The 25,213-nt window shown below is 40.7% G+C and overlaps 1 protein-coding gene across 6 annotated transcripts in view; it reads right to left on the bottom strand.

The window, feature by feature from the left end:
• Positions 1 to 6,397: 6,397 nt before the first annotated feature.
• The window catches only part of LOC131488074 (phospholipid-transporting ATPase IB-like), a 212,987-nt gene continuing 194,171 nt past the window's right edge, over positions 6,398 to 25,213 (bottom strand). For all 6 annotated transcript variants that reach the window (XM_058689430.1, XM_058689457.1, XM_058689465.1 and 3 more), the window contains 3 exons: positions 23,523 to 23,621; positions 12,402 to 12,490; positions 6,398 to 6,799 (listed from right to left, as the gene is read on the bottom strand). In XM_058689430.1, the coding sequence (XP_058545413.1) occupies positions 6,699 to 6,799; positions 12,402 to 12,490; positions 23,523 to 23,621 (289 nt within the window). In that variant the 3' untranslated portion in view covers positions 6,398 to 6,698. The remainder of the gene's footprint in view (positions 6,800 to 12,401; positions 12,491 to 23,522; positions 23,622 to 25,213) is intronic.

Here is a 25,213-nt window from a genome sequence, read left to right as displayed (position 1 = left end):
AAAAAAATTTAAAAAAAAATAAAATAAAAAAAAAAATAAAATCTAGTTTGTCTGATATAAGTATGACTACTCTGGCTTTCTTTTGACATCCATTAGCATGGTAGATGGTTTTCCATCCCTTCACTTTCAATCTGTAGGTAGGTGTCTTTAGGTCTAAAATGAGTCTCTTGTAGGCAGCATATAGATGGATCTTGTTTTTTATCCATTCTGATACCCTTTGTCTTCTGATTGGAGCATTTAGTCCATTTACATTCAGAGTGATTATCAAAGGATATGAATTTAATGCCACATGTTACCTGTAGAGTTGGTGTTTCTGGTGATGTTCTCTGGTCCTTTGTAGTCTTGGTTGCTTTGGTCTTCTTTTTTTTTTTTTTTTCTCAGAGAGTCCCCCTTAAAATTTCTTGCAGGACTGATTTAGTGGTCATGAACTCCTTTAGTTTTTGTTTGTCTGGGAAACTCTTTATCTCTCCTTCTATTCTGAATGATAGCCTTGCTGGATAAAGAATTCTTGGCTGAATATTTTTCTCATTCAGCACATTGAATATTTCCTGCCACACCCTTCTGGCCTGCCAAGGTTCAGTGGACAGGTCTGTTGCTAACCTTAGGTGTCTACCCTTGTAGGTTAAGGACCTTTTGTCTGTAGCTGCTTTCAGAATTGTCTCTTTATCTTTGTATTTGCAAGTTTCACTATGATATGTTGTGGTGTTGACCTGTTTCTGTTGATTTTGAGGAGTTTTCTGTGCCTTTTGGACTTGAATGCCTGTTTCCTTCCCTGGATTAGGGAAAATTCTCAGCTATAATTTGTTCAAATAAACCTTCTTCTTTTTCCCCACTCTTCTTCTTCTGGAACTTCTATGATACAGATATTGTTTCGTTTTATTGAATTACTATTACTATTGGATTACTATTGAATCTTCTCTGCTTCTTCAATCTTCATTGTGACTGTATCCAGTCAGTTTTGCATCCCAGTTACACCATTTTTTATTTCAACCTGACTAGTTTTTAGGTCTTTGATCTCTGCAGCAAGGGTGTCTCTGGTTGCTTTTATGCTTTTTTTTTTCAAGCCCCGCTAGTAGTCTTATGACCGTTGTTCTGAATTCTTGTTCAGATATATTGTTTATATATGTTTTGAGCATGTAGAGACTGTGATTTCTTCTTGGCCTTTCTTTTGGGGAGAATTCCTCTGTCTTGTCGTTTTGGCTGTTTCTGTCTTTTGCGTGTTTTAAAAGCTTGTTATGTGTGCTGCACCTGAGAATACTGCTATATTAAAAAGGGGTCGTACAGGGTCCAGGACCTGGCACTTCAGGATGTGTTTCTGGGGTGTGCCGTGTGCAGTCTGCTGTTGCATTTTGGCTGCTCTTCCCCACCGGTCAGTCCTCTGCCGAGCTCCTCCTTGCCTGCAGTGGGGAGTGTTTGGGCCTTTCACTAGGTGTGCTTTGGTTTGTTTGTTAAGATAAGACTTGCACCTGCCATGCTGTCTCCCTCCGACCGTGGAGATCCTTTTGCCAGTCTGCAGATTGATTTCCTGGGTGTTGCAAAGGATCTGACCTCACTACAGCGGTGTTTCTGTATTTATATTTAAAGTGCATTTCTCGCCACTGCCGTATTGTTGGATCTTGCTTTCTTGTTGAGTCTGACAATATCTGAGTTTTATTTGGAGTATTTAAACCATATATATTTAATGTAATTATCAGTGTAGGTGGGTTTAAATCTACCAGCTTTGTTTATTTTTTATTCCTCTTATTTCCCATTCCCCCCCCCCACTTTCCCTGCCTTCTTTTTATTTTTAGTATTCCATTTTATCCAGTAAAATGTTTTATTAGACATACCATTTTATTTAAGCTTTTAGTGGTTGTCCTACAATTTACAGTGTACCTCTTTAATTTTTCACAGACTATGTTTAAATAATATGTCATGTAAGCTATAGTGTAAAAACTGTATGGTAATATTCTTTCCTTTTCTCTCTCCCTTCCTTTGTGCTATTGTTGGCATATGTTTTACTTCTACATATGTTATAAACCCTACAATACATTGTTACTAATTGTGCACTAAATAGAAACAAATTTTTTAATTAGAAAATAAAATTCCTTATGTTTATCCAAGAATTCACCTTTTTGAAGTTTTTTATTCCTTTGTGTAGATCAGATTTTCCATCCCTTATTACCATGTTCTTTCTGCCTGAACAACTCCCTTTAAACCTCTTCTTTCAGTTCAGGATTGTTAGTGATAAACTCTCAATTTTTGCCTGAAAATGCCTTACCTTCCCCTTTCATCTTGGAGGATATTTTCATTAGCTATAGAATTCAGGTTGACAATATTTTTTCTTCTTTCAGCAAATTTCCTTTTGGGCTTCTCTGAGAAGTCAATGGTCATCTATTTGCTTTTCCTTTCTTAACTTTATAATGTGTTTTTTTTAACCTTCTGGCTAATTTTGAGACTTTCCTCCTCATCCTTGATTTTCAGCAAATTTATTATGCTTGGTTTGTTTGTGTGTGTTTAGCATAGCCATGGGTTGGCTATGCTTCTCAGATCATGCTTGGAAAATTTCCCACCTTTATTTCTTCAGTGATTTTTTTTCTGTTACTTTCTCTATCTGCAGTTCTAAAAATTGCATGTAAAACTGTTTGATATTGTCTTACAGGTAATTGCTCTTTTTCAGTTTTTGTTCAGCCTTTTTCTTTGTGTTTCAGTTTGGATAGTTTCTACTGCTGTGTTCAAGTTTATATATATACATATGTATATATATATGTATAATACATATACATATAATACATATATATATAATACATATATATGTATTATATATATGTATAATACATATATATTTGATTCTGCAGTGTCTAATCTACTAAACTTATTCAATAAAATTTTCGTATTGTATATTCTTTTCAGCTCTAGAAGTTTCATTTATTTCTTCATTTATGGTTTTAATTTCTTTCCTCATTGTGTTCATGTTATCTTGAAGTCCTCAAACATATTTGTAATAGTTATTTTAAAGTTCTTGTCTGTCAGTTCCATTACCTCTGTCAGTTCTGGGACTGCTTCCATTGACTTTTATTTTGGTTACAGATTAGATTTTCCTGCTTTGAATATCTGTTTGAGTATTTTTGACAAGATGTTGGACATTGTTACTATTACACTAAAGTGGATCTGTTTTCTGCTGTTAGAGGGTTTGTTTTTCCTTCCAGGCAGCTAAATTAACTATGGATCCCCCTAATGATTTGGATGCTTATTTTTAAGCTTTCCTAAGATAAGCTTTGTTAAAGCAAGATTATGGGTCTATAGTAGTTCTTGTTCTAAGTGCTGGCTTAGCCTTACTATTAAGGTATGGCTCTGGGGTCTTTGTGGAATATCTCAAGTATTCATCAAGCCCTTTCTACCCTATTTGGTTGAATATTGAATCCTGTGGAAGTTGTAGGAATTGTTCAGCTTAAATGTCTCTGGTAGCTGTCTTTGCCATCGTCATTGAGTTCCACTCCACATATATGTAGGTGAGCATCTAGTTATTCACTCTGTGACATCCCTAAAGAAATGTCTACAGCTCTGTGTATAGCTCCTTTCTCAATAGTACCATAACCAGAAAATATCAGCTGCCTCAGCCTCCCCAAATTTTTAGCTTAGTTTCCCCAGTTCACTGAGAGTACTGTGCTTTGCTTGGGTACTACTTTCCTGTACCTTGGTCTGGAAAATGCCTCTAGGAAGAAAGCCTGGGAAATAGTATGGCTTTTAATTCCTTTCTCTTAGGGATTATATCCCTATGCTGCCCTTTGTCCAATGTCTGAAAATATTTTTCTCATATATTTTTCCAGTTTTCTAATGGTTTTAAGTAGGAAGGCTTGTCTAGTACATTATGATTGGAAATAGAATTACCCTGTGTTATTTTTAAAAATAGCTTTATTGAGATTTAAATCACCAATTCATCCATTTAAAGTATAGGATCCAGTGGTTTTTTAATGTATTCATTTTAACATGGGCAACTATTACTGCAGTCAATTTTAGAACATGCTTATCACCCTCAGAAAGAAACCCTGTAGCTTTTTGATATTAACCCTTTCCCCTTCATCTTCCCACCAGCGCTAAGCAACTACTAATCTCCTTTATATATCTATAGTTTTGCTTATGAACTTCCCAATGGAATATTATATGTGGCCTTTTATGATTGGCTTTTGTTTTTTTACTTAGCATAATTTTTTTTTTTTTTAATTTTTTTCAACGTTTTTTATTTATTTTTGGGACAGAGAGAGACAGAGCATGAACGGGGGAGGGGCAGAGAGAGAGGGAGACACAGAATCGGAAACAGGCTCCAGGCTCCGAGCCATCAGCCCAGAGCCCGACGCGGGGCTCGAACTCACGGACCGCGAGATCGTGACCTGGCTGAAGTCGGACGCTTAACCGACTGCGCCACCCAGGCGCCCCACTTAAAGTTTATCCATGTTATGCATGTATATTAGTATTTCATTACTTGTTATGGTCAGATAATATTCCATTGTACGGACATACCACATTTTGTTTATCCATTCATGGATAACTTTTTGAGATATTAATTAGATTTTTCTCCCCATGTTTTTCTTGTTGTCTCCATTCAAACAGTTATCAGGCTTTTTGGATTATTTCTTCAGAGGAGTCCTTTGATAGGATAGAAAATAAAGGTTCCACCTTTAAAAATTCTGGTTTTTGCTTTTAAAAACTCACTAAATAGAATGGTTGTGAGAAAGGGGACTTTGGACTACAGGAGGAATTTGAAAGCTATCTGTTCATTCCCTCAGCGTGCCCTGGAATGATAATGTGTTCCAGGAGAGGAATGTCTTTGCTGGTGATGTTAGACCACATGTGCAATATTGTGATTTATAAGAAGTATGTATTTGGTCAAGATGGTCATCTGAATGACCAACATACATTTCTCATATATATTTATTTGGTCTTTGTCCATGGTTCCTGGCCCATAGCAACCAAAACCCTTGGGATTCCCTGAGTGATAAGAGCAATGAGAACTTCTTTTGTTTTATTATTCAGTGTCTTGTCATCAGTTCCTGAAAATGCTTTGGACCCTTAGAGGCGAGGTGCTGTCTTTTTATTCCTAATCAATCCCTTTCTATCACAATTGGGTTTATGTTAATGAAGTTACTTTTAGAAAGCACCTAAGGATGGGGCCTGGTTGCCAGGGGAACCAACAATAAATAGAGGGTTGGAACTTTGAGTCTCACCTACCGCTTTCTGAGGAGGGGGAAGGAGTGGAGTTGAATCAGTTACCAATGGCCAGTAATTTAATCAGTCATGCCTTCATGTAATGAAGCCTCCGTATAAACCCAAATGAAAGGTTTCAGAGAACTTCTGGGCTGGTGAACCAGAATGTTTCCATGTGTTAACATGCTGGGCCCAAACTCCACTGAGACAGAAACTGCTTTGTTTGGGACCTTGCCCTGTGTATTTCTTCATCTGGCTCTTGAATCATATTCTTTCATATTATTTAATATCCTTTGTAATAAATTGGTAATCTAATGAGTAGATGGGTATTCTGAGTTCTATGAGCTGCTCTAGCTAATTAATTGAACCCAAGAAGGGTGTCATGGGAACCTTTGATTCATAACCAGTTGGTTAGAAGCACGGGTGATATTCTGGACTCGGGATTGGCATCTGAAGTGTGTATGTGTAGGGAGGGGCAGTCTTGTGGGGCCGAGTCCTTAACTTGTGGGATCTGATGCCATCTTCCAGGTAGATAGTGTCAGAATTGAGTTGAATTGTAGGACACCTGGCTGGTATCTGAGAATTCTTTGGATGTATAGGGAAAAAAGCTCTCCCACATCGCAGAATTAGGACCCAGAATCATTAACAGGCGTGGGATTTCCAGCCTCCTCAAGGGTTTCAGTTTCCCATACTTGGCTCAAAAGCCTCATAAAGTGACCAAAATAAACCATTTGTTTTAGTGGTGACCTGTGTGGGAAGACGACAGAAGAACAGAGGGGTGTCCCGATGCTGTGCACTGTATGAAACCCTGGAAAGTTGGTAGACGCCTGAGGCACAGTCCCAAGAATGATTGTGGTTGAATTTCCTACTAAGTCCTAATGTAATGGACATTACATTCAGTGTACAGAAAATGGGATGTGTTGATTCCTGCACACTGATTTTGAAGCCTGAGATTAGGGTATTTTCCACCTGTTTGAATTCATTGAAATCAAGAGTACCGTGCAGATATTGTACAAGTAAAATATGATTCAAAGTGACAGGACATCCTACTTAGAAAAATACTTTATATTCTGCCTTTGTACGCTCCGCCTTAGTCTGTGAGTTTTCAAAGTACAGAGTTTGTGGGTGACTCGTTTGCAGTTAAGTAAGGGAGGCTTATTCATCATGACAGTCTTTACCTTTTCTCCCAAAACAACTTACACCAGAGCTTAAGTTTTGGTGAAACAGAATGCTTTTAATTTTATACTTCAGACTGAACTGATTATCTCACAACCACAAAAAAGTAAACAAGTTAGGTGAAACATTGAACGCAAATTTTAAAAAAAGCAAATAGGCTTCCCCCATTATTTATATCCAAGGATTGTGACTCTGTCGATACATAAATAACAAATTGGCCAGAGCCACAAGAAATGAGCATTTGGGGGCGTTGGCATGTTCCACAGTCTCGGGGAAGGACATGAGAACACAGGATGTGGTCCAAACCTCACTCGTAGCTGGACTCAGAAGAGATCGGACTATAAGCTCTTACTGGTTTTGATTTTAGTAGCGTCATAAGAACGGACGAGTTCTTCCTGAGTAATCACACCTTGTTCTAGCTGAGAAAATGCGTACCCACCTGAAAGAGTAAAGCACAGAGGAATCTGTTAGGAGCACTAACAGGGAACGTTCTGTTGACAGAAAGCAAGACTCCTACCAGACTGGGCCTCATCGGCCACATCAGCCAGGCCCATGACGGAGGCGGGAAAAGTGGTGAGGTGATGAGGGATGGTAATGGAGCGGCTTGCAAATTTGGCTGTGTTAACATACCCACTCCTGGGGCCACAAGTGAAAGAAGGAAAGTGATTTATGTCCATGTGGCACTGGATTAACTGAAATCGCTCCTGCGTGGAAGGAAAGACAGGTGGTCCCAGCCTTCCCTGCACAGTGTAATCGCCTGGGAGCTGGTGAAATCCCAGGATCCGGCACCGACACCAGACCAGTGCTTCTCAAGTGTGCACCAGAATTCCCGTGGTGGCCACTGGCCCCACGTCCAGAGCGTCTGGTTTCACGAGTCGGCCGCGGGGCTCAAGAACTGATCATTCTGACAACTGCCCAGCCGAAGTGCCTGCCGCAGGCCTAAGTGCCAGGCATGGAGCATCACCGTTTGGGCCGATTTAACCACAAGCTGTGGGTGGACACTGTTATCAGTAGCTTCCAACCCCTGGGGGTTTCCTTCCTCCTCTTTCCTTCCTCCTCTTTCTTTCCTTCCTCCTCTCTCCTTCCCGCTCGAACTCCATCACAACCTCAAGGTGGAAGTTTGCCCTTTTTTTTTTTCTCTTTTCCCCTGTTTTTATTCTTGAGCCTTTTTATATCTTGAGCCCCTGAGCCTTCCAGAGAGCAGGAGGATCTGAAAAGAATACTTCAGATTTGGCCTGAAAGTATATTTCTGCTTGCTTCTGATAAGACTCGTATACAGAGAGGACCTTTTGTGAGCTGAAGTGGCCGCATCACCCCATTCAAAGCTCCGGGTGGTGTTTTAGAATTTTCTTTTGTACGCTAGTGATCTGTTGTGATTTTTTTGACTCATTCTAAACATTTAAACCTAATTTTCCTAAAAAGGTCCCCCAAACTATATAAAGATCTGGCCTCAGAGAAGCAGGATCTGCTGCTACACCAGAGTTAAATGGTGTCTTTTTGGAAACTGGGCCTGGTTTTCCTTTCAGCAGTGTTCCCAGGGAGGGGTGAGGACTGAAGAGGGACAGCAGGGACCATGACCCTCCACCTGCCCAGCCCGCACCCCTCAGCCTGACAGAGATGCGCCATCAGGTCAGCGGCTCAGTCTGACGAACCTTTACCTTCTGTTTGCATCCAAATGGGGAGCTCAGAGGAAGCCTCCAGCTCTTGGCCTCTCCCACTTTTGTCCGTCCTGACAGACGGAAAGTAACAATGGGGCCCTGGGCAAAGCCCTGGATGGACCGCACTCCTGAGCTCCCCCTGGCTGGCTTCCCAGTGCACCTGCTTCCTAGATGCTCAGCCACAGCCAGGGTCCAAGGATAGAGGGAGGGACGTAGAGGTGAAGGGTGAGGGAATATTTCAAGCAGCCAGAATCCAGGGGATGAGGGATGGAGGACGGGTGGGTAGGGGGGAAGCATGAGGGAATTTTCAAGTCATTTTTTTCTTCACCTGGTAAAATGTTTAGCAGATTTCAGAGTTGACCATGTCATTTCTCATTATTTTGGCATAATTGTCTTGTTTAATGCACTTCATTAGAAATTGAGGAGTCTGATCAAATCTTAAAGCCAGAATTTTCTGGCTCAAGAAAGAGTTGTTAATTGCAATTAACAAAGAACTTCCCCTTCTGTTTCTTATTTGAGGAGCTCAGAGCACTTTACAAATTCAAGCTAATATTTTGGTGTACAGCAGAAAAATATACAGGACCCCCAAACCCACAAACTGCCTGAGGGACTTCAAGCAATAAAAGATAATGTTGCAGAAAAAACACCTTAGAAGCTCTTATAATCCTGTAAGATTTCTAACCTTTCAATAACATTCTCTGTTTTAATATTTTTAAAAAGTGGGTCATGAAAATACAATGTTTTTAAAAGTAACTGAAATATATTTTTCTGTTTCTCATATACATTCAGTCAGTGATATTTTCAGGACATTCATATTGGTTTTGTAGTGGTTTTAGGACAGTGTGATTACTGTGTAAAACACCCGTCTATTTGAGTCCAGATACACGTGTCTGTTAACACTCCACACTACCTATCATGACCCCAGTAGCATGAAATGCCAAAAAGGTAGAGACAGTGCAGCTCAGGGACGGTAACTAATATGCCTAGAGTCCCACAGCCAGTCACGAGGCAGAACTGGGATGTAGCTGCCCATCTGTCTGGTTTCCGTGTCTCTTCTCTGGAGCTCGACAATGTGGCACTTTGGAGTGAGACAGACTGAGGCTCCAATCTGGCTTCTACCCATTTCTAGAGATAGAACCTAAGGCAAGGGACAAATTTGCCGAACCGTTTCCTTCTCTGCAAAACGAGGATTCATCCAGTTAACCTGCCATTCAACAAGGATTTAATAACTGTCTCCACATGGTGGCTCCACATATTCAGTGCAGTGAAGCCCGAGCATTTAACAGTGGCCCAAATCACAGTTTTATATCCATAAATATGGGCTCCATTTTGGCCATACTTATAGTTGACGTTGGACAGATGGAAGAAGGAATGGCTATTTGTTGGTATGTATGATTCTGCTTGGAGACTCTTCATTAGTCAGTTCATTCAATGAGATTTGTATAGTGTGTCTACTATGTACATGCATTCTTGGAATGAATTAGTAAAGCAAAAATCCTTGTTATGGAGCTTACCTTCTAGCAATAGAGATACATAAATAAGTACATAATAAGCACATAACATAAAGTTAATCATATGGTGCCCAAGAATGTACTAAAGAGCTGTGAACAACAGAAAAAGTACTTGGACAAAAACTTGAAGGAAGTGAGAGAATGAGTGACACGGATAACATGAGGGATTTGCTTTCTAGGCATAAGTGTTGGCCAGTTCAAAGGCCCTGAGGCGAGAGCATTCCTGATACGTTGTGAGAAGAGCACAGAGGATGGAGTGGAATGAAGGAGGAAGAAGATTAGATGACACTAGGAAAGTAGCGGGGTCCAGACCAAGTAGGTCTGTTCTGACGTTGAATCTGATAGCCACTGCGGGATTTCAAGCAGCAAACTGATGTGCTTGTGCTGACGTCATTTTAAATGCGTCACTTCGGCTACCGTGTAAGAGTCACGGGTAGGAGCAGGAGATGGGTTAAGAGGTTGTTGAAGTAGTGCCGGTGGGCGATGGTGGTCCAGACCCGGGTGCCAGCGGGGGTGTGCGTGGCCAGCGGTCGGTCTCTGAGCACAGTGTGACGGCAGAGCCATCTACTACGTTAGAGGAATTGAGAAGGACTGAAAGGATCGTGGCCCGAACAGTTGGAAGCGTGCGGTGTCTTCAAGCGAAGGCGGCAGGTGGGGCCGGCCGGGAGGGAGAGGAAGCCAGGGGCGGTTTTGGACATCACTGGTGGCCTTGACTGGAGGCGTGTCAGTGGCGTGGCAGGCGTGAAGGCTTACTGGAGCGGGTTCAAGAGAGACTGGGGGGCGCCTGGGGGGCGCAGTCGGTTAAGCGTCCGACTTCGGCTCAGGTCACGATCTCGCGGTCCGCGAGTTCGAGCCCCGCGTCGGGCTCTGGGCTGACGGCTCGGAGCCTGGAGCCTGCTTCCGATTCTGTGTCTCCCTCTCTCTCTGCCCCTCCCCCGTTCATGCTCTGTCTCTCTCTGGCCCAAAAATAAATAAAAAACGTTGAAAAAAAAATTAAAAAAAAAAAAAAGAGAGACTGGGAGGAGGGGATTTGGAGACCCCGGGGACAAACGATGCGATCCGGAGCCGTTGCTGCAAAGGAGCGCGACGGAATGAGGCGCACTCTAATGGGTGACGTGGGGTCCAGAGGAGGTTCTGCTTTGTGAGACCACCTTTTGGAGGCTGGTGAGAACGATCTTATAGAGGAGCGTGGGAAAGTGGCGACGTAGAAGGTAAATGAAGGAGCAGCCGGAGCGAGGCGCTTGGGCGTGCAGGAGCAAAGGGAGTCAGAGGCAGGCGCACGGGAGGGAGAGCCAGTCTGCGCAAACAGGCGGGAAGGCAGGGCACGTGGCAGGTGAGGTGGTGGCGGGAACCCCTGCACGTTCATTTCCGGTGCGTTTTTCTCAGCGATGGAGAAATCAAGGCCATCGGTTGGGAAAGAGGGTGGGAGGGATGTCACCCAAATTTTTAAGACATCTGCCATCCTTTGTTTTCTTGTCCTCGTTCATTTTTTTCTTTTTCTTTTTTTTTTTACCTTTGGTTCCCTTTCAACTGCTGTTTCCTAAGTGTCCCTAGGGTGAGGGGAAGGCAAAGTGGTGGGCACAGGACAGGAAGAGGAAGCAATGCATGTGTGTGCAAAAGAGAAATAGTCAATCCAGAGACACGCAAATCTGTGATATAAAAAATAGACAATAAGGGACACATGGGTGGCTCGGTCTGATAAGCGTCCAGCTCTCGGTTTCGGCTCAGGTCATGATCTCTCGGTCCGTGGGATCGAGTCCCACGTCAGGCTCTGTGCTGATAGTGCAGAGTCTGCTTGGGATTCTCTCTCTGCCCCTACGCTGCGGATGTTCTCTCTCTCTCTCTCTCTCTCTCTCTCTCTCTCTCTCTCTCAAAATAAACAAGCTTAAAATAGACAATAGAATTTTAAAATCCTACAACTTTCAACAAATACGTTGGTCAGAAAGGAGGGGACAGTTAGTCTCCACAAACACCACATGTTCCTTTATTGGTATCACCTTTTGGTTTGACTCATTCTCAGGATCGTACTCAGCACTCACATTGCCAGACGTGAGTCACATGGGACCTAAACATTTCATGTAGGCACTTCTTGGACACATTTCTTTTTGAAGGAAGGGAAAATGAAATAACTTTTAAAGGTTTTCATGCCCAATGTGGGCTATGTTAACATCACACCCCCAATAAGGGTATGTAAGTTTTCTAAGGGTATAAATTATTGGGAGCCAGGTACCACTTTTCCAGTGAAAACGGTAGGCTGGGAATCCATCAGAAGGTCTTGAAAACGCGAGGATGTTAGATTTAAGGATGTTATCATTGAGTGGGAGGCCAGGAATTACTCTTTCAGACCACACTTGCTTTAGGCCAAGCACATGAATTTCATGAATCCAATGGAGCCCTCCTTCTGTATGAGAACTACCTTACCTTTTAAAACATATGTAATACTACAGGTAGTTTCCTTTTTCAAAAAAATTGTGGTAAAATACATGTAACGTAACACTTACCGTCTTAATGAGGGTTAAGTGTACAATCCAGGGGCAGTGAGTACATTCACAGTGCTGTGGAACCATCACCAGCATCTGTCTACGGACCTCCTTTCACCTTCCCAAACCGAAACTCCATGCCCATTAAACACTGAGTCCCCATTCTCCCATCCCCGGGCCCCTGTTAACCCCCAGTCTCCTTTCTGTCTCTATGGGTTTGAGGACTCTCAGCACCTCATAGCAGTGGGGCCATACGGTACTTGTCTTTTTGGGTCTGGCTCCTTGCACTTGGCATAATCTCATCGAGAAGCACCTAACGTTGAATTACTCCTCCTCCTCGTCTGTAGGTGGAGTCTCAGCTTTGCGGCCTGCTTCACGGCACCGATACTCACGCGGGGCGCTTCGATCAACAGATTCATCCTGGAAGACCACCTTGTGCAGCTGGCTGGACAGAGGCAGTTGGAGGCGTTCCGTCTTCACGCTGTGAGTAAACCAATCATAACCTGGCTTTAGTTCATCGGAAAATGAAACAGAACAAAACAAAACAAGTGACGAGGTGAAAGAAAAGAGTCTTCCTCACGTTTCAGAGGGTGTTCATCTAGTTCAACTGAAGTTAAAAAATGATACTATCCAGACACTCAACAAGTGCTTCTTCTAAAATAGGGTTGTGCTTGTGAACGTTTCTTTATTATACAGCTCTCCTAACTGTCCTTCACCGGTAGTTGAACTGAATGACCAATGTCTGGTCCGTCTCCTGGCCTCCCAGAGCACCTTAGAGATTTTATAATGTGTATTTTAAAAATCTTTGTCTCAACTTCCTGTTCTAATGGCAAAGCCATAACTTACGCTGGGTCAAGACTCTGAACCATGTCTATCGGGAAGGGTCAACTCTAGCAAAAGAGCTACCTTCTCCGGTTCCCAAGGCTTATTGTGACACTACACCGGAAGCCCAAGTTCAATACTTTCTAAATTCCACAGAGTGGGTAAGCATAGCGACATAATTAGAGAAGTCCATGGTTTCTTCTTTTTTTTTTTTTTTTTCCTCTACAAGCTGAAAGAATAAAAAAAATACCCAGGCGGCCTAACCTAATCTGCTTTCTCACTCCTAAGATGCCACTAGGCCATAGTGGGGCCTTCTGCTGTTTTGGGATTTCCCATGTATCCTGACATTTGCAGGGACTTGAGGGGCTCACACCCCGCGTGATAAACTGTAGCTGCTTTCGACAGCCGTAAGGGCGCTACGATACCGTGTCCTCCTGCGGGAAGAGGGTCTTCCCTAGAGCCAGCTTCCCCTTCGTGGCTCAGAGGAAGGTTTCGAGGGATGCCTGAAGAAGCAGCTCCTGGGGCGGTGCGGCTCAAAGGTTATTGCACGACAGGGGTGGCCTTTGGAATAGTTGACTACTGGCTTCCCCCTCTGAATTCCCCTCTAGAGTGAAGGTTACTCACTGATAATGTCCTGAACCAGATTTTTGTTTAACTTAAAAAAAAAAAAATAGGATTTTACTTTTGCTCATATATCTAGGAACTGAAGAGCATTTGGCTCTGGGCTTTCCAGAATCCATTTACTCATTTGCATTCCCTCCTCTCCCTCTCTCTCCTCTCTCTCCTTCCCTCCCTTTTCCTTTCCCTCTCTGTCTATGCTAAATTTGACACAGATAAAACATTTACACGGTTAAAAATTGGAAGAGAAAATATGAAAAGTAGAGAATAAACATTGTTTTCCTTTCCCCATCTTCCTGGTTCCTCATTGGTAATCTGTTCTTTACTGGTAATCGCTCGAAGTGCTTTCTTAGCTAATTTTGCAGAGGTGCTTTCTGAGAAAAAGTGCTCATATATTATTATCCCTGCCCTTTGCACTAAAGGTTGCATATTGTACGCGGCGTCTGACAGTTGACTTTTTCGGCTAATACATCCTGGAATCGTTTGCATCTCAGTATCCAGGGAGCTCCCTAACTCCTTTTCACAGCTAGAGAGTATGTTAGCATGACAATGTGCCACAGGTATGGTTGTTCCTAAGTGTTTGCTGTTCCAAATACTGTGGTGGTCCCTACCACTGGGACCTTTGTGAGTATTTTGAGGATGGGAGGGAATGGTACGTTCCCAGAAATGGAATTACCGAGTCAAAGGCCATGTGCAATTATATTTCTGATAGATATTGCCAAAGTAACTGCCATAATTCTTTACTTTCCCATACTTTCACTAACCAAGGGTGGCCAATGATGATGGATGAAAAATATCCTTCCTGTGTACTTAGGATTTTCATTTCTTATTATGAGTAAAGTTGAGAATATTTTAATGAGATTAAGAATCTTTAGTATTTCCTTTTATTTCCTTTTCTGTGAACTGTACTTTGCTTATTTTTCTATTGCTTGGGTGTGGTTGATCTTACTGATTTCTAGAAACAATTTATCTATTGGGGAGGTTAGCCCTATGTTATGTGAGCTTTCTTTTTGCACATTTATATCGTGTTTATCGTTTTGGTTTGGTTTCTTACTGAGATTGATTTTGCATGTGATAGAATGCACAGATCTTAAAAGTACAGTGTAATGAATTTTAACAAAGGTATTTACCTAGGTATCAATCTCCCAGATCTATTTTTTATATCAGTACTATACTGTTTTGATTGCTATAGCAATATATATTAGCTTTAGAAGAGAATGTAATATAGTGTAATAGCTTTGTAATATAGTTTGAAATCAAAAAGTGTGATGCCTCCAGCTTTGTTCTTTCCCAAGATTGCTTTGGTTATGTGGGGTTTCGTGCAAAGTTTAGGATTTTTTTTCTATTTATTTTTTATTTTTTTCTGTTACAACATCATTAGAATTTTGATAGGGAGTGCATTCAGTCTATAGATGACATTGGGTAGTATGCACATTTTAATGTTAACTCTTCTGATCCATGAATGCAGGATATCTTTCCATTTATTTGTGCCCTCTTTAATTTCTTTCATCAGTGTGTTACAGCTTTTGTTATTTAGGTCTTTCACTTCCTTGGTTAAATTTTTCCTTTGTATTTTATTGTTTTTGATGCAGTTGTAAATGGGATTGTCTTCTTTATTTTCAGATAGTTTACTGTTAGTGCATAGAAATGCAGCTGATTTTTGCCTGTTGGTTTTATATCCTGCAACTTTCCTGAATTTGTTTATTCTAACAGTATTTTGGTGGATTCTTAAGGATTTTCTATCTGCAAGCTCATATCAGCAGATAGAGATAATTTTACCTCTTCCTTTCCAATTTGCATGCTTTTTTTTTCTTGCCTAATTGCTCTGTCTAGGACTTTCAGTGCAGTATTGAATAGGAGTGGTGAGAGTGGGCACCTTTGCCTTTTTTTGTGATTTTAGAGGAAAAGTTTTCAACCTTTTACGATGGAGTGTGATGTTATGTGTGGGTTTGTCATATATGGCTTTTATTCTGTTGAGGTGTGTTTCTTCTATACCCAGTCTGTTGAGAGCTTTTATCATGAGAGAATGTTGAATTTTGTCAAGTACTTTCTCTGCATCTATTGAAAAACCATGATTTTTGTCTTTTATTCTATTACTGTGGTATGTCACACTTATTGATTTGTGGATGTTGAACCATTTTTGCATGCCCAGAATAAATCCCACTTGATCATGATACGTGGTCATTTTAACGTACTATTGAATTTAGGTTAGCTAGTATGTATTGAAAATTTTTGCATTTATATTCAACAGGGATATTGGCCTGTAGTTCTCTTGCAGTATCCTTACCTGGCTTTGGTATCAGGGTAATGCTGGCCTGGTAAAAGGAGTTTGGAAGTGCTCCTTCCACTTCTATTTTTTGGAAGAGTTTGAAAGGGATCGGTAAATGTTCTGTAGATTTCACCAATGAAGCCATCTAGTCCTGGACTTTTATTTGTGGGAGGTGTGTCATTACTGATTGAATTGCCTTGTTTGGGTCTATTCACATTTTCTCCATTTTTTAAAAGTGAGATATAATTGACTTATAACGTTTCATTTCAAGTGTACGACATAATGATATGTATAATCACCACAAGTCTAGTTAGCATCCATCGCCATACATAGGTACAATTGTTTTTTCTAGTGATGAGGACTTTTAAGCTCTCTCTTAGTATTTTTAAATATACAAAGTAGTAATATTAACTGTAGTCACCATGCTTTACATTACATCCCCATGACTTACTTATTTTATAACTGGAAGTTTTCACCAATTTCACTCTTCATCAATTTCACCTTACCCCATCACCACCTCTGGCAACCACCAATCTGTTCTCTGTATCTGTGAGTTTGGTGTTTTGTTTTGTTTAGATTCTACATATAAGTAGAATTTTTGTCTTTCTCTATCTGACTTATTTCATTTAACATAATGCCCTCGGGGTCCATCCGTGTTGTCACTAACAGCAGAATTTCCTTGTTTATTATAATTGAATAGTTTTCCATTATATATATATATACACACACATACTACGTTTTCTTTATTCATCCACTGATGGGCATTTAGGTTGTTTCAATATATTGGCTATTGTAAATAATGCTATAGTGAACATGGAGCGGGGTGTGCAGATATTTCTTTAACATAGTGATTTTGTTTCCAGAAGTGGAATTTCTGAATCATATGGTATATCTAATTTTAATTTTAACTGTTTTCCATAGTGGCTATACTAATTTTCATTCCCAGCAACACTGCATAAGGGTTTCCTTTTTTCCACATTCTGCTAACACTTGTTATTTCTTGCCTTTTTGGTAATAGCTGTTCTAACAGCTGTGAGGTGATACATCATTGTAGTTTTGATTTGCATTTCCCTGGTGATTACTGATGTTGAGCACCTTTCCATGTACCTTTGGTCATCTGTATGTCTTTGGGAAAATGTCTGTTCATATCTTCTGATAGTTTTTAATTGGATCGATTGGGGTTTTGCTATTGAGTTGTATGAGTTCTTTATATATTTTGGATATTACTCCTTTATCAGATATGATTTGCAAATATTTTCTCCCATTCTGTAGATTGCCTTTTCATTTTGTTGATGGTTTCCTTTGCTGTACAGGAGCTTTCTCGTTTGATATAGTCCTACTTGTTTATTTTTGTTATTGTTGCCTTTGTTTTTGGGGTCAAATCAAAAAAATCACTAAGACCATTCAAGGAGCATACCTTCTGTGTTTTATTCTAAGAGTTTTAGGGTTTTAGGTCTTACATTCAATCTTTAATCCATTTTGAGTTAGTTTTTGTGTATGGTGCAGATAGTGGTCCAGTTTCATTCTTTTGCATGTTATTGTCGTTTTCCCAACATGTTTATTGAAGATAAACGTTGTATATTTTTGGTGCTTATGTTGTAAACTAACTGACCACATATGTATGGGGTATTTCTAGATACAAATTTCTAGATACAAATTTTTGGATTGTTTGTTCTAATTCTGTGAAAAATGCCATTGGAATTTTGCTAAGGATTGCCTTGAATCTGTAGTTTGCTTTAAGTAGTGTGCACATTTTAACAATATTCTTCTAATCCATAACCATAGAATATTTTTCCATTTGCTGGTGTCATCTTCAGTTTCTTTCATCAGTGTCTTAGAGTTTTCAGTTTGTAGTTTCTGTGTCTCCCTCTCTCTCTGCCACTCCCCTGCTCATGCTCTGTCTCTCTTTCTCTCTCTCAAAAGTAAATAAACACTGAAAAAATTAAAAAAAAAAAGGAACACAACTGGTTTTTGTATATTGATTTTGTACCCTGTGATACAGATTACTGAATTTGCTTATTCCAGCAGGTTTTTTGATGGAGTGTTTAAGGTTTTCTGTATATAATATCATGTCACCTGCATATAGTGACAATTTTACTTCTTCCTTTCCAATTTGAATGAACTCCCTCCCCCACTTTTGTTTTGCTTAATTGCTCTGGTTAGGACGTACAATATTATATTGAATAAAAGTGGCAGGAGTGGGCTTCCTTATCATGTTCCTGATCTTGGAGGAAATGGTTTCAGTTTTTCACTGTTGATTATGATGTTAGTTGTGAACTTGTTACATGTTGAGACCTTGTCATATGTTGTCATAGCTGTGGCCTTTATTAAGGTACATCCCTCTGTACCCAGTTTGTTGAGAGTTTTTATCATGAAAGGATGTTGAATTTCATAAAGTGCTTTCTCTATATCTCTTAAGGTAATCATGATTTTTATCCTTCATTTTGTTAATGTGGTGTATCTCACTGATTAATTTGTGGATGTTGAACCAACATGTTATTGTTGAATTTGGTTTGCTAATATTTTGTTGAGGATTTTGTGTGTATGTTCATCAGGGATCTTGGCCTATAATTTTTGCTTCTTGTACTGTCCTTCTCTGGTTTGGTATCAGGGTAAGTGCTGATCTTGTAAAATGAGTTTAGAAGTGTTCTCTTTTCTTCTATTTTTTGGATGAGTTTGATAAGGATTAGTATTAATTCTTCTTTAAATGTTGGGTAGAGGGGCGCCTGGGTGGCGCAGTCGGTTAAGTGTCCGACTTCAGCCAGGTCACGATCTCGCGGTCCGTGAGTTCGAGCCCCGCGTCAGGCTCTGGGCTGATGGCTCGGAGCCTGGAGCCTGTTTCCGATTCTGTGTCTCCCTCTCTCTCTGCCCCTGCCCCGTTCATGCTTTGTCTCTCTCTGTCCCAAAAATAAATAAAAAACGTTGAAAAAAAAAATTTAAAAAAAATAAATAAATAAATAAATAAATGTTGGGTAGAATTTACCAGTGAAACCTGGTCGTGGACTTTTGTTTATTGGGAGGTCTTTGATTACTGATTCAGTTTTCTTACTGGTAATTGGTTTGCTCATATTTTCTATTTCTTCATGATTCATCTTGGTAGACTGTGTTTGTTTCTAAGAATTTATCCATTTCTTCCAGGTTGTCCAATTGTTGGTGTATAATTGTTCATAGTAGTGTTTTATGGTCCTCTGTATATCTGTGGGATCATGGTAATGTCTGTCTTTTCTTTTTTTTTTTTATTTATTTTTTTTCAATATGACCTTAACTTTAAAAAGCCTCAGGGTACAAATACAATAAAGTCATTCATTAAAATATTTAAAACTGATGGCAACATAATAACAGTTGTATTCCATACTGCTTTTTCGTCTTGGCAGGGCAACTAATAAGACAGGGTTTGGGTTTTTTTTTTTTTTCTCAAATTTTTATTTAAATTCCAGTTAGTTAACATACAGTGTAATGTTAGTTTCAAGTGTAGAATTTCTGATTTATTTGAGTTTTCTTTTTCTCTTCATGAGTCTAACCAAAAGTTTGTCTATTTTTTGAAAAACACAGTAGTTAATTGATCTTTTCTATTGTGTTTTTGCTCTATTTCATTTATTTCTGCTCTGCTCTTTGTTATTTCCTTCCTTCTGCTAACTTTAGGCTTAGTTCTTCTTTTTCTAGTTCCTTAAAGGGTATCATTAGATTGTTTATTTGAGATGTCTTTTGTATCTTAATGTTGGCATTTATTGCAATGAACTTCCCTCTATAGAGCTGCCTTTGCTGCATCACCTAAGTTTTGGTATGTTGTCTTCCCATTTTCATTTGTTTCCAGACATATTTTTATTTCTTTTTTGACCATTGGTTGTTCAATAATATATTGTTTAATCTCTACAGACTGTGAATTTTCCAGTTTTCTTCTTGTAATTGATTTCCAGTTTCATAGCATTGTGGCTGGAAAAGGTGTTTGATATGATTTTAGTCTTCTTAAATATCTTAAGACTTGTTTGGGGGCTGAACATATGATCTGTCTCGGAGATTGTTCCATGTGCCTTTGAGAAGAATGTATATACTTTTGCTCTGAGATGGAATGTTCTATGTGTATCTGTTACGTCCATCATCTAACAAGACATTTAAGGTCAATGTTTCCTTGTTGATGTTCTGTCTAGGAGATCTATCCATTAATGAAGGTGGGGTATTAGAGTCCCCTGCTATTATTGTATTGCTGTCTATTTCTTCTTTTGGGTTTGTTAATATTTGCTTTATATATTTAGTATTCTTATGCTGGGTGCATAAATATTTACACGTATTATATCCTTTTGTTGGATTAACCCTTTTTTCATTGTGTAATGCCTTTCTTTGTCGCTTGTTTTTATTTTAAAGTCTATTTTGTCTGATATAAGTATAGCTACCCTAGATTTCTTTTGGTTTCCATTTGCGTAGAATATCATTTTCTGTCCCTTTGCCTTCAGTCTCTGTGTGTCTTTACATCTGAAGTGAGTCACCTGTAGACAACATATAGATGAGTCTTGTTTTTTTTAATCCATTAAGCCATTCTATTTCTTTTAATTGGATAATTTAATCCGTTTACATTTAAAGTAATTACTCATAAGTATAGGCATACCTCAGTGGTACTGCAGGTTTGGTTCCAGACTACCATAGTAAAGCTAATATTGCAATAAACCAAGTCAGATGGATTTTTTTGTTTTCCCTGTGCTTATAAAAGTCATGTTTATACTATACTGTAGTCTTAGTGTGTCATTGCATTATGCCTTAAAAAATGTACATACCTTAATTAAAAAATAACTTACTGCTGATGACTGATTACCATCACCTGAACTTTCAAGTCATAATCACTGTTGACAGATCACCATAAAAATAGTAGTAATGAAAATGTTTGCAATACTGTGCAAAGTACCAAAATGTGACATAGAGACATGAAGTAAGCAAATGCTGTCAGAAAAGTGGTGCCGATAGACTTGTGGACACAGGATTGCCACAAAACTTCAATTTGTAAAAAGAAAAGGTGCGGAAGAAAAGGGGTATCTGTGAAGTGCAATAAAGCAAAGCACAATAAAACATGATATGCCTATGTGTAGTTAGTGCTTATTTTTGGCTCTGTTGTTTTTTGGCTGTTTTGGTTGTGTACTTATTACCATTTTGTTTGTTGTTTTGAAGGACCGTTGTCCTTCATTTCTTGCTCTCTTTTTTGTGATTTGATGGTTTTTCTGTAGTGGTATGCTTAGATGCTTTTTTCTTTATTATTTTCTTTGTGTATTTACAATAGTTCTTTGCTCTGTGGTTATCATGAGGCTTACCTAAAATGATTTGTAACAGTCTGTTTTAACTTGCTAGCAGTTGAAGCTCAAACGCATTCTAAAGGTCTGCATTTTTACTTTCCCACCCCCCCTTTGTTTTGTATGTCAATTTTTTGTTGTGTTCTATTAACAAATGATTGTAATTATAGTTATTTTTTTTACTTCTTTTGTCTTTTAACCTTCATATTGATTTATCTGTAACCTTTTCAACATTAGATTATTTTGAATTTTACTATATATTTACATTTACCAACGAGATTTATACTTTTCATGGTTTTCTGTTGATTAGTGCCCTATTGTTTCAGCTAAAGAAGTCCCTCTAACATGTCTTGTAAGGCGAGGCCCGTGGTGATAAACTCCTTTCTCTTTTGTTTCGAAAACTCTTTATCTCTCCTTCAGTTCCAGCTTTGTCCAACAGTATTCTCGGTTGGTAGCTGTTTTCCCTTCAGCACTTTGAATATAGCATGCTACCCCCTCTCGGACAATAAGTTTTGTGTTGCAAAATCGGTTGATAGCATTGCCTTGTGTGTGACAAGCTTCTTTCCTTTTGTTGCTTTCAAGATTCTTTGTCTTTGATTTTTGACAGTTTCATTATAATGTGTCTTGGTGAAATCTTCTTCGGGTCATACCTGATGGGGATCTTTCCGCATCATGCACCTGGGTGTGTAGACATATACTTTAAAGTCTCTTGGGTAAATATCTAGAAATGGAACTGTTGGGACATGGGATAAGCTTTTCTTTAAACTGATGAGAAATGCCCAGCTGTCCAGACTGTCTTTTTCAACATCTGTACTTGTTGTTCATCCTTGCCAACGCTTGGGACCGTCACTGCTGAGTACTCACCAGGTGCCAAATATGTGGGTCTTGATTAATCACCCCATTCATTTATTTTATATTCGTCCACTTACAATTTTGCTTCTCCCTAAATAAAATCAAAAATGTGTTTGGGCCTCTTTATTCAGGTCACATCACCCGTTGCTTTTGACCCTTTCCATCTTGGTTAACAAAGTACTGCAAATATAGCAGCCATTCAGTATAGTTAAAGACTTATTCTTTGCCTTATAATTCCTGTATAAATATTCCAGATGCAGAGAAAGCCCACTTAAAACTCCAAGACAGACCAGGCTTCATGGAAGTGCCTTGAATAGAAGAAAAGGAGCATGGCACTTTTACTCAGAAGAACACCCAGGTTATGTCAGACAATTGGAACGGATCTCTCCCTGGAGATAGGTTAGATATAGAGATAAAAAATATTAGTACACTTTGATTCCTAGCATTTGGTCTATTCTTCTCTCAAGGCCATCGGGTCAGGACCAGTGGGAAGAAGCAGCGACTGTGGAAGCGAACACTGTAATTTGGTGTCTTCTTCCCGGGCGGTGGGAGGAAGGGAGCATTTCTAGAAGCAGCCCTGGTCTTTTTCTCTGGCGGTGCCCTCCCCTGACCTCCTGTATCCCCAGCTTCGTCTAGTGGGAAGGACTCAGAGAGAGGAGCTGCTTCCCCTGCACGTCTAAACCTTTCTGCAAGAATCTGCAGGGGAAAGTGGCAGAGATTAGCAGATTCCTTGGCCCAACACAGGTATCTGGGTGTCTGTTCACCAACCACTAGAAGTTAAAGTCAGCATGCATAAGCTTGATGCACCATCTGTTAGAATAATAGCAAGGGAGGTTGTGAAAAGGACGCACCTTTCTTTCAAAATATGTGGGGTGAAATGGAAATGTGATTTTCCAAAACGAGGCATTAAAAAAAAACAAAACAAAACCTTTTGGTGACCAGACATGAGAAGAGAAAGCCATAAGGAGGTATCTCACATTGGTTGTGTGTGTGTGTGTGTGTGTGTGTGTGTGTGTGTGTGTGAGAGAGAGAGAGAGAGAGAGAGAGAGAGAGAGAGTGATGGGACTGTGTGGGACGGGACTGTGTGTAGGGCACTGGAAGCCACTAAAAGGGCCTTGTCTTTCTCTGAGTGAGAGAGTGAGAGGAGAGGTCACAGGAAGGCAGAGAGCAGGGAGTGCTATGGTCTGATTTACCCTGCCAGAGCCTCCTCCCTCTGACTGCTATCTGGAAGGCCAGAAGCAGAGATACCTGGTAAGAGGCTTCTGCAATAATCCAGGAGAAAGATGATGGAGGCTGGACCTGGTCAAGACGGTGCAGGCTGTGAGTAGTGATCAAATTCTCAGGGTTTTTTGTTTTGTTTTGTTTTGTTTTGTTTTGAAGTAGGAACAGTAAGATTTTCTGACACGATGGGGGTGGGATAGGAGAAAGAGGACGTGAGAATGACTTCAAGATTTCTGGCCTGAGAAACTGGAAGGATGAAGTTGCCATCCGCTGAAAGGAGGATCTTACGGGAAGCTGGTGTGGCTGGGGGTGTGAAGTGCAAGAAGCCTGCTGACGTGCACTTAATAAACTTGCGGAATCGTGACCAGTATGGAAGTGCCTGGGAGGGGAAAGGTAGAAAAAGAACAAGGAGATCAGGTTTGTAACAAAAGTCAGGATAAAGGGAAGAGCCTCACCTTTTTTGAAACGCTGTTGGAAGATGAAGTTCTTGAACTCTGCCTCTTTCCATCTTACGAACTTCTTCTAGTAACGTTCTGTTGCAGGTATTTCTAATCCTGTATCGCATGGGAAAGATAAAAAGAACACATGAGCTTTACACAGTGTAAGCAACAATTTCTCCCTCTTGGGTAGCTGGACATCCCTTGCCTACAGGCTGTACGATGAGATGCGATGCGTTGTGCCCAGCCTCCGAGCGAAACCAGAGTCTTGCTTTCCCAGCTGCTACGAGGCGTTACCAGAGGGGGTGCTGCAGCCGCCCCGAACACTGCCGACTCTCCGTGCAAGTCTGTAGATCTGGGTGTGTGTCTGAGTTGCAGGGGCCGTGACTCTGGACGAGTCAATCTGCGTGCATTTTAGCCAGACAGTTGAAGGTTCAGAGGACTGAGACGTGATTCCGTATGACTTTTTCTACCATGGTCACTAGTTGGGAATCTTGATTCTCAAGTTTTCAGCTGTGTGCTGCCTCCAACCCTCACTTGGATCAGAGAGACCTAGGACTACCTGTGCCATTCACAGCAGTCGTAATGGCAGAGTGGATGTGTCCTGTCGGTGCTTGACCACAGGTGTGCGTTTCTGACTTGAAACCGACACGACAGTGCTCTCCCTTTCTGTGGCAACTTGTTTTCATTAGGGTCTCTGTCTGTATTCATGCACTCACCATTCATCCACTCCAGTATTCTTTAAGTTTCTTTGAGCCACAATTAGATACCAAAGCAAAAATAGACATTGTTTCTACTTTCTCTTTTTTAAATTTTTTTAACATTTGTTTCTGAGAGAGAGACAGAGCGTGAGCGGGGGAGGGGCAGCAGAGAGAGAGGGAGACACAGAATCCGAAGCAGGCTCCAGGCTCTGAGCCGTCAGCACCGAGCCCGACGCGGGGCTCGAAGTCACAAACCATGAGATCATGACCTGAGCCGAAGTCGGACGCTTAACCGGGTAAGCCACTCAGGAGCTCCGGTTTCTGCTTTCGCAACGCTTCCAACGTATATAGAGAGACAGTCAACAGACAAGTACACGAATGAGCCATGTCAGAGGGAAGCAGGTATGATGGAAGGGGCCCCACGCGGCACCATTCCGGTGTGAGGCAGAGGTGTTAGCAAAGCGTTCTCTGGAGAAGTGGAATTTGAGCTGGGGTGAAGGAGGAGAAGCCGGTTAGTGAAGGAGGGTGTGGGAGAGCATTCTGGACAGAGGAGACCCACTCTGGGAAACCCCTGTGGCGGGAGGGGCACAGTAAGCATGACCTGAGAGAGGCAGGGGAGATGGGGCCGGAGCAGGCCATCTGTGGCCTTGGGAGGGGTCTGGCAGGCACTAAGAAGTGACACAGAGGACAGCTCACAGACTCCTGGGTAGTCATAGCCGCTCACATCCCCAGACAAGTACGATTAAAAAGTGCAAGAGTTTAGGCTGGTAGTGAGACTTGGTGGTTTATAAATTTTAGGCTGGCTGAGACAGAAAATCACGGGAAGAAGGAAGATTGGGTGATTGGGAGAAATTATTAGAGAGGTCAGTGGTCAAGTTTTGGAACAAAAACCATCAAAGAATGTGATGCCACACACTTCAAAATTGTATTATAAAAGAATTAACAAGCAGGGGTGCGTGGGTGCTCAGTTGGGTAAGCCTCTGACTTCAGCTCAGGTCATGATCTCGA

This window comes from Neofelis nebulosa, chromosome 1, assembly GCF_028018385.1.
Source record: "Neofelis nebulosa isolate mNeoNeb1 chromosome 1, mNeoNeb1.pri, whole genome shotgun sequence".
NCBI lineage: Eukaryota > Metazoa > Chordata > Mammalia > Carnivora > Felidae > Neofelis > Neofelis nebulosa.
This window is presented reverse-complemented; position numbering and strand designations above follow the sequence as displayed.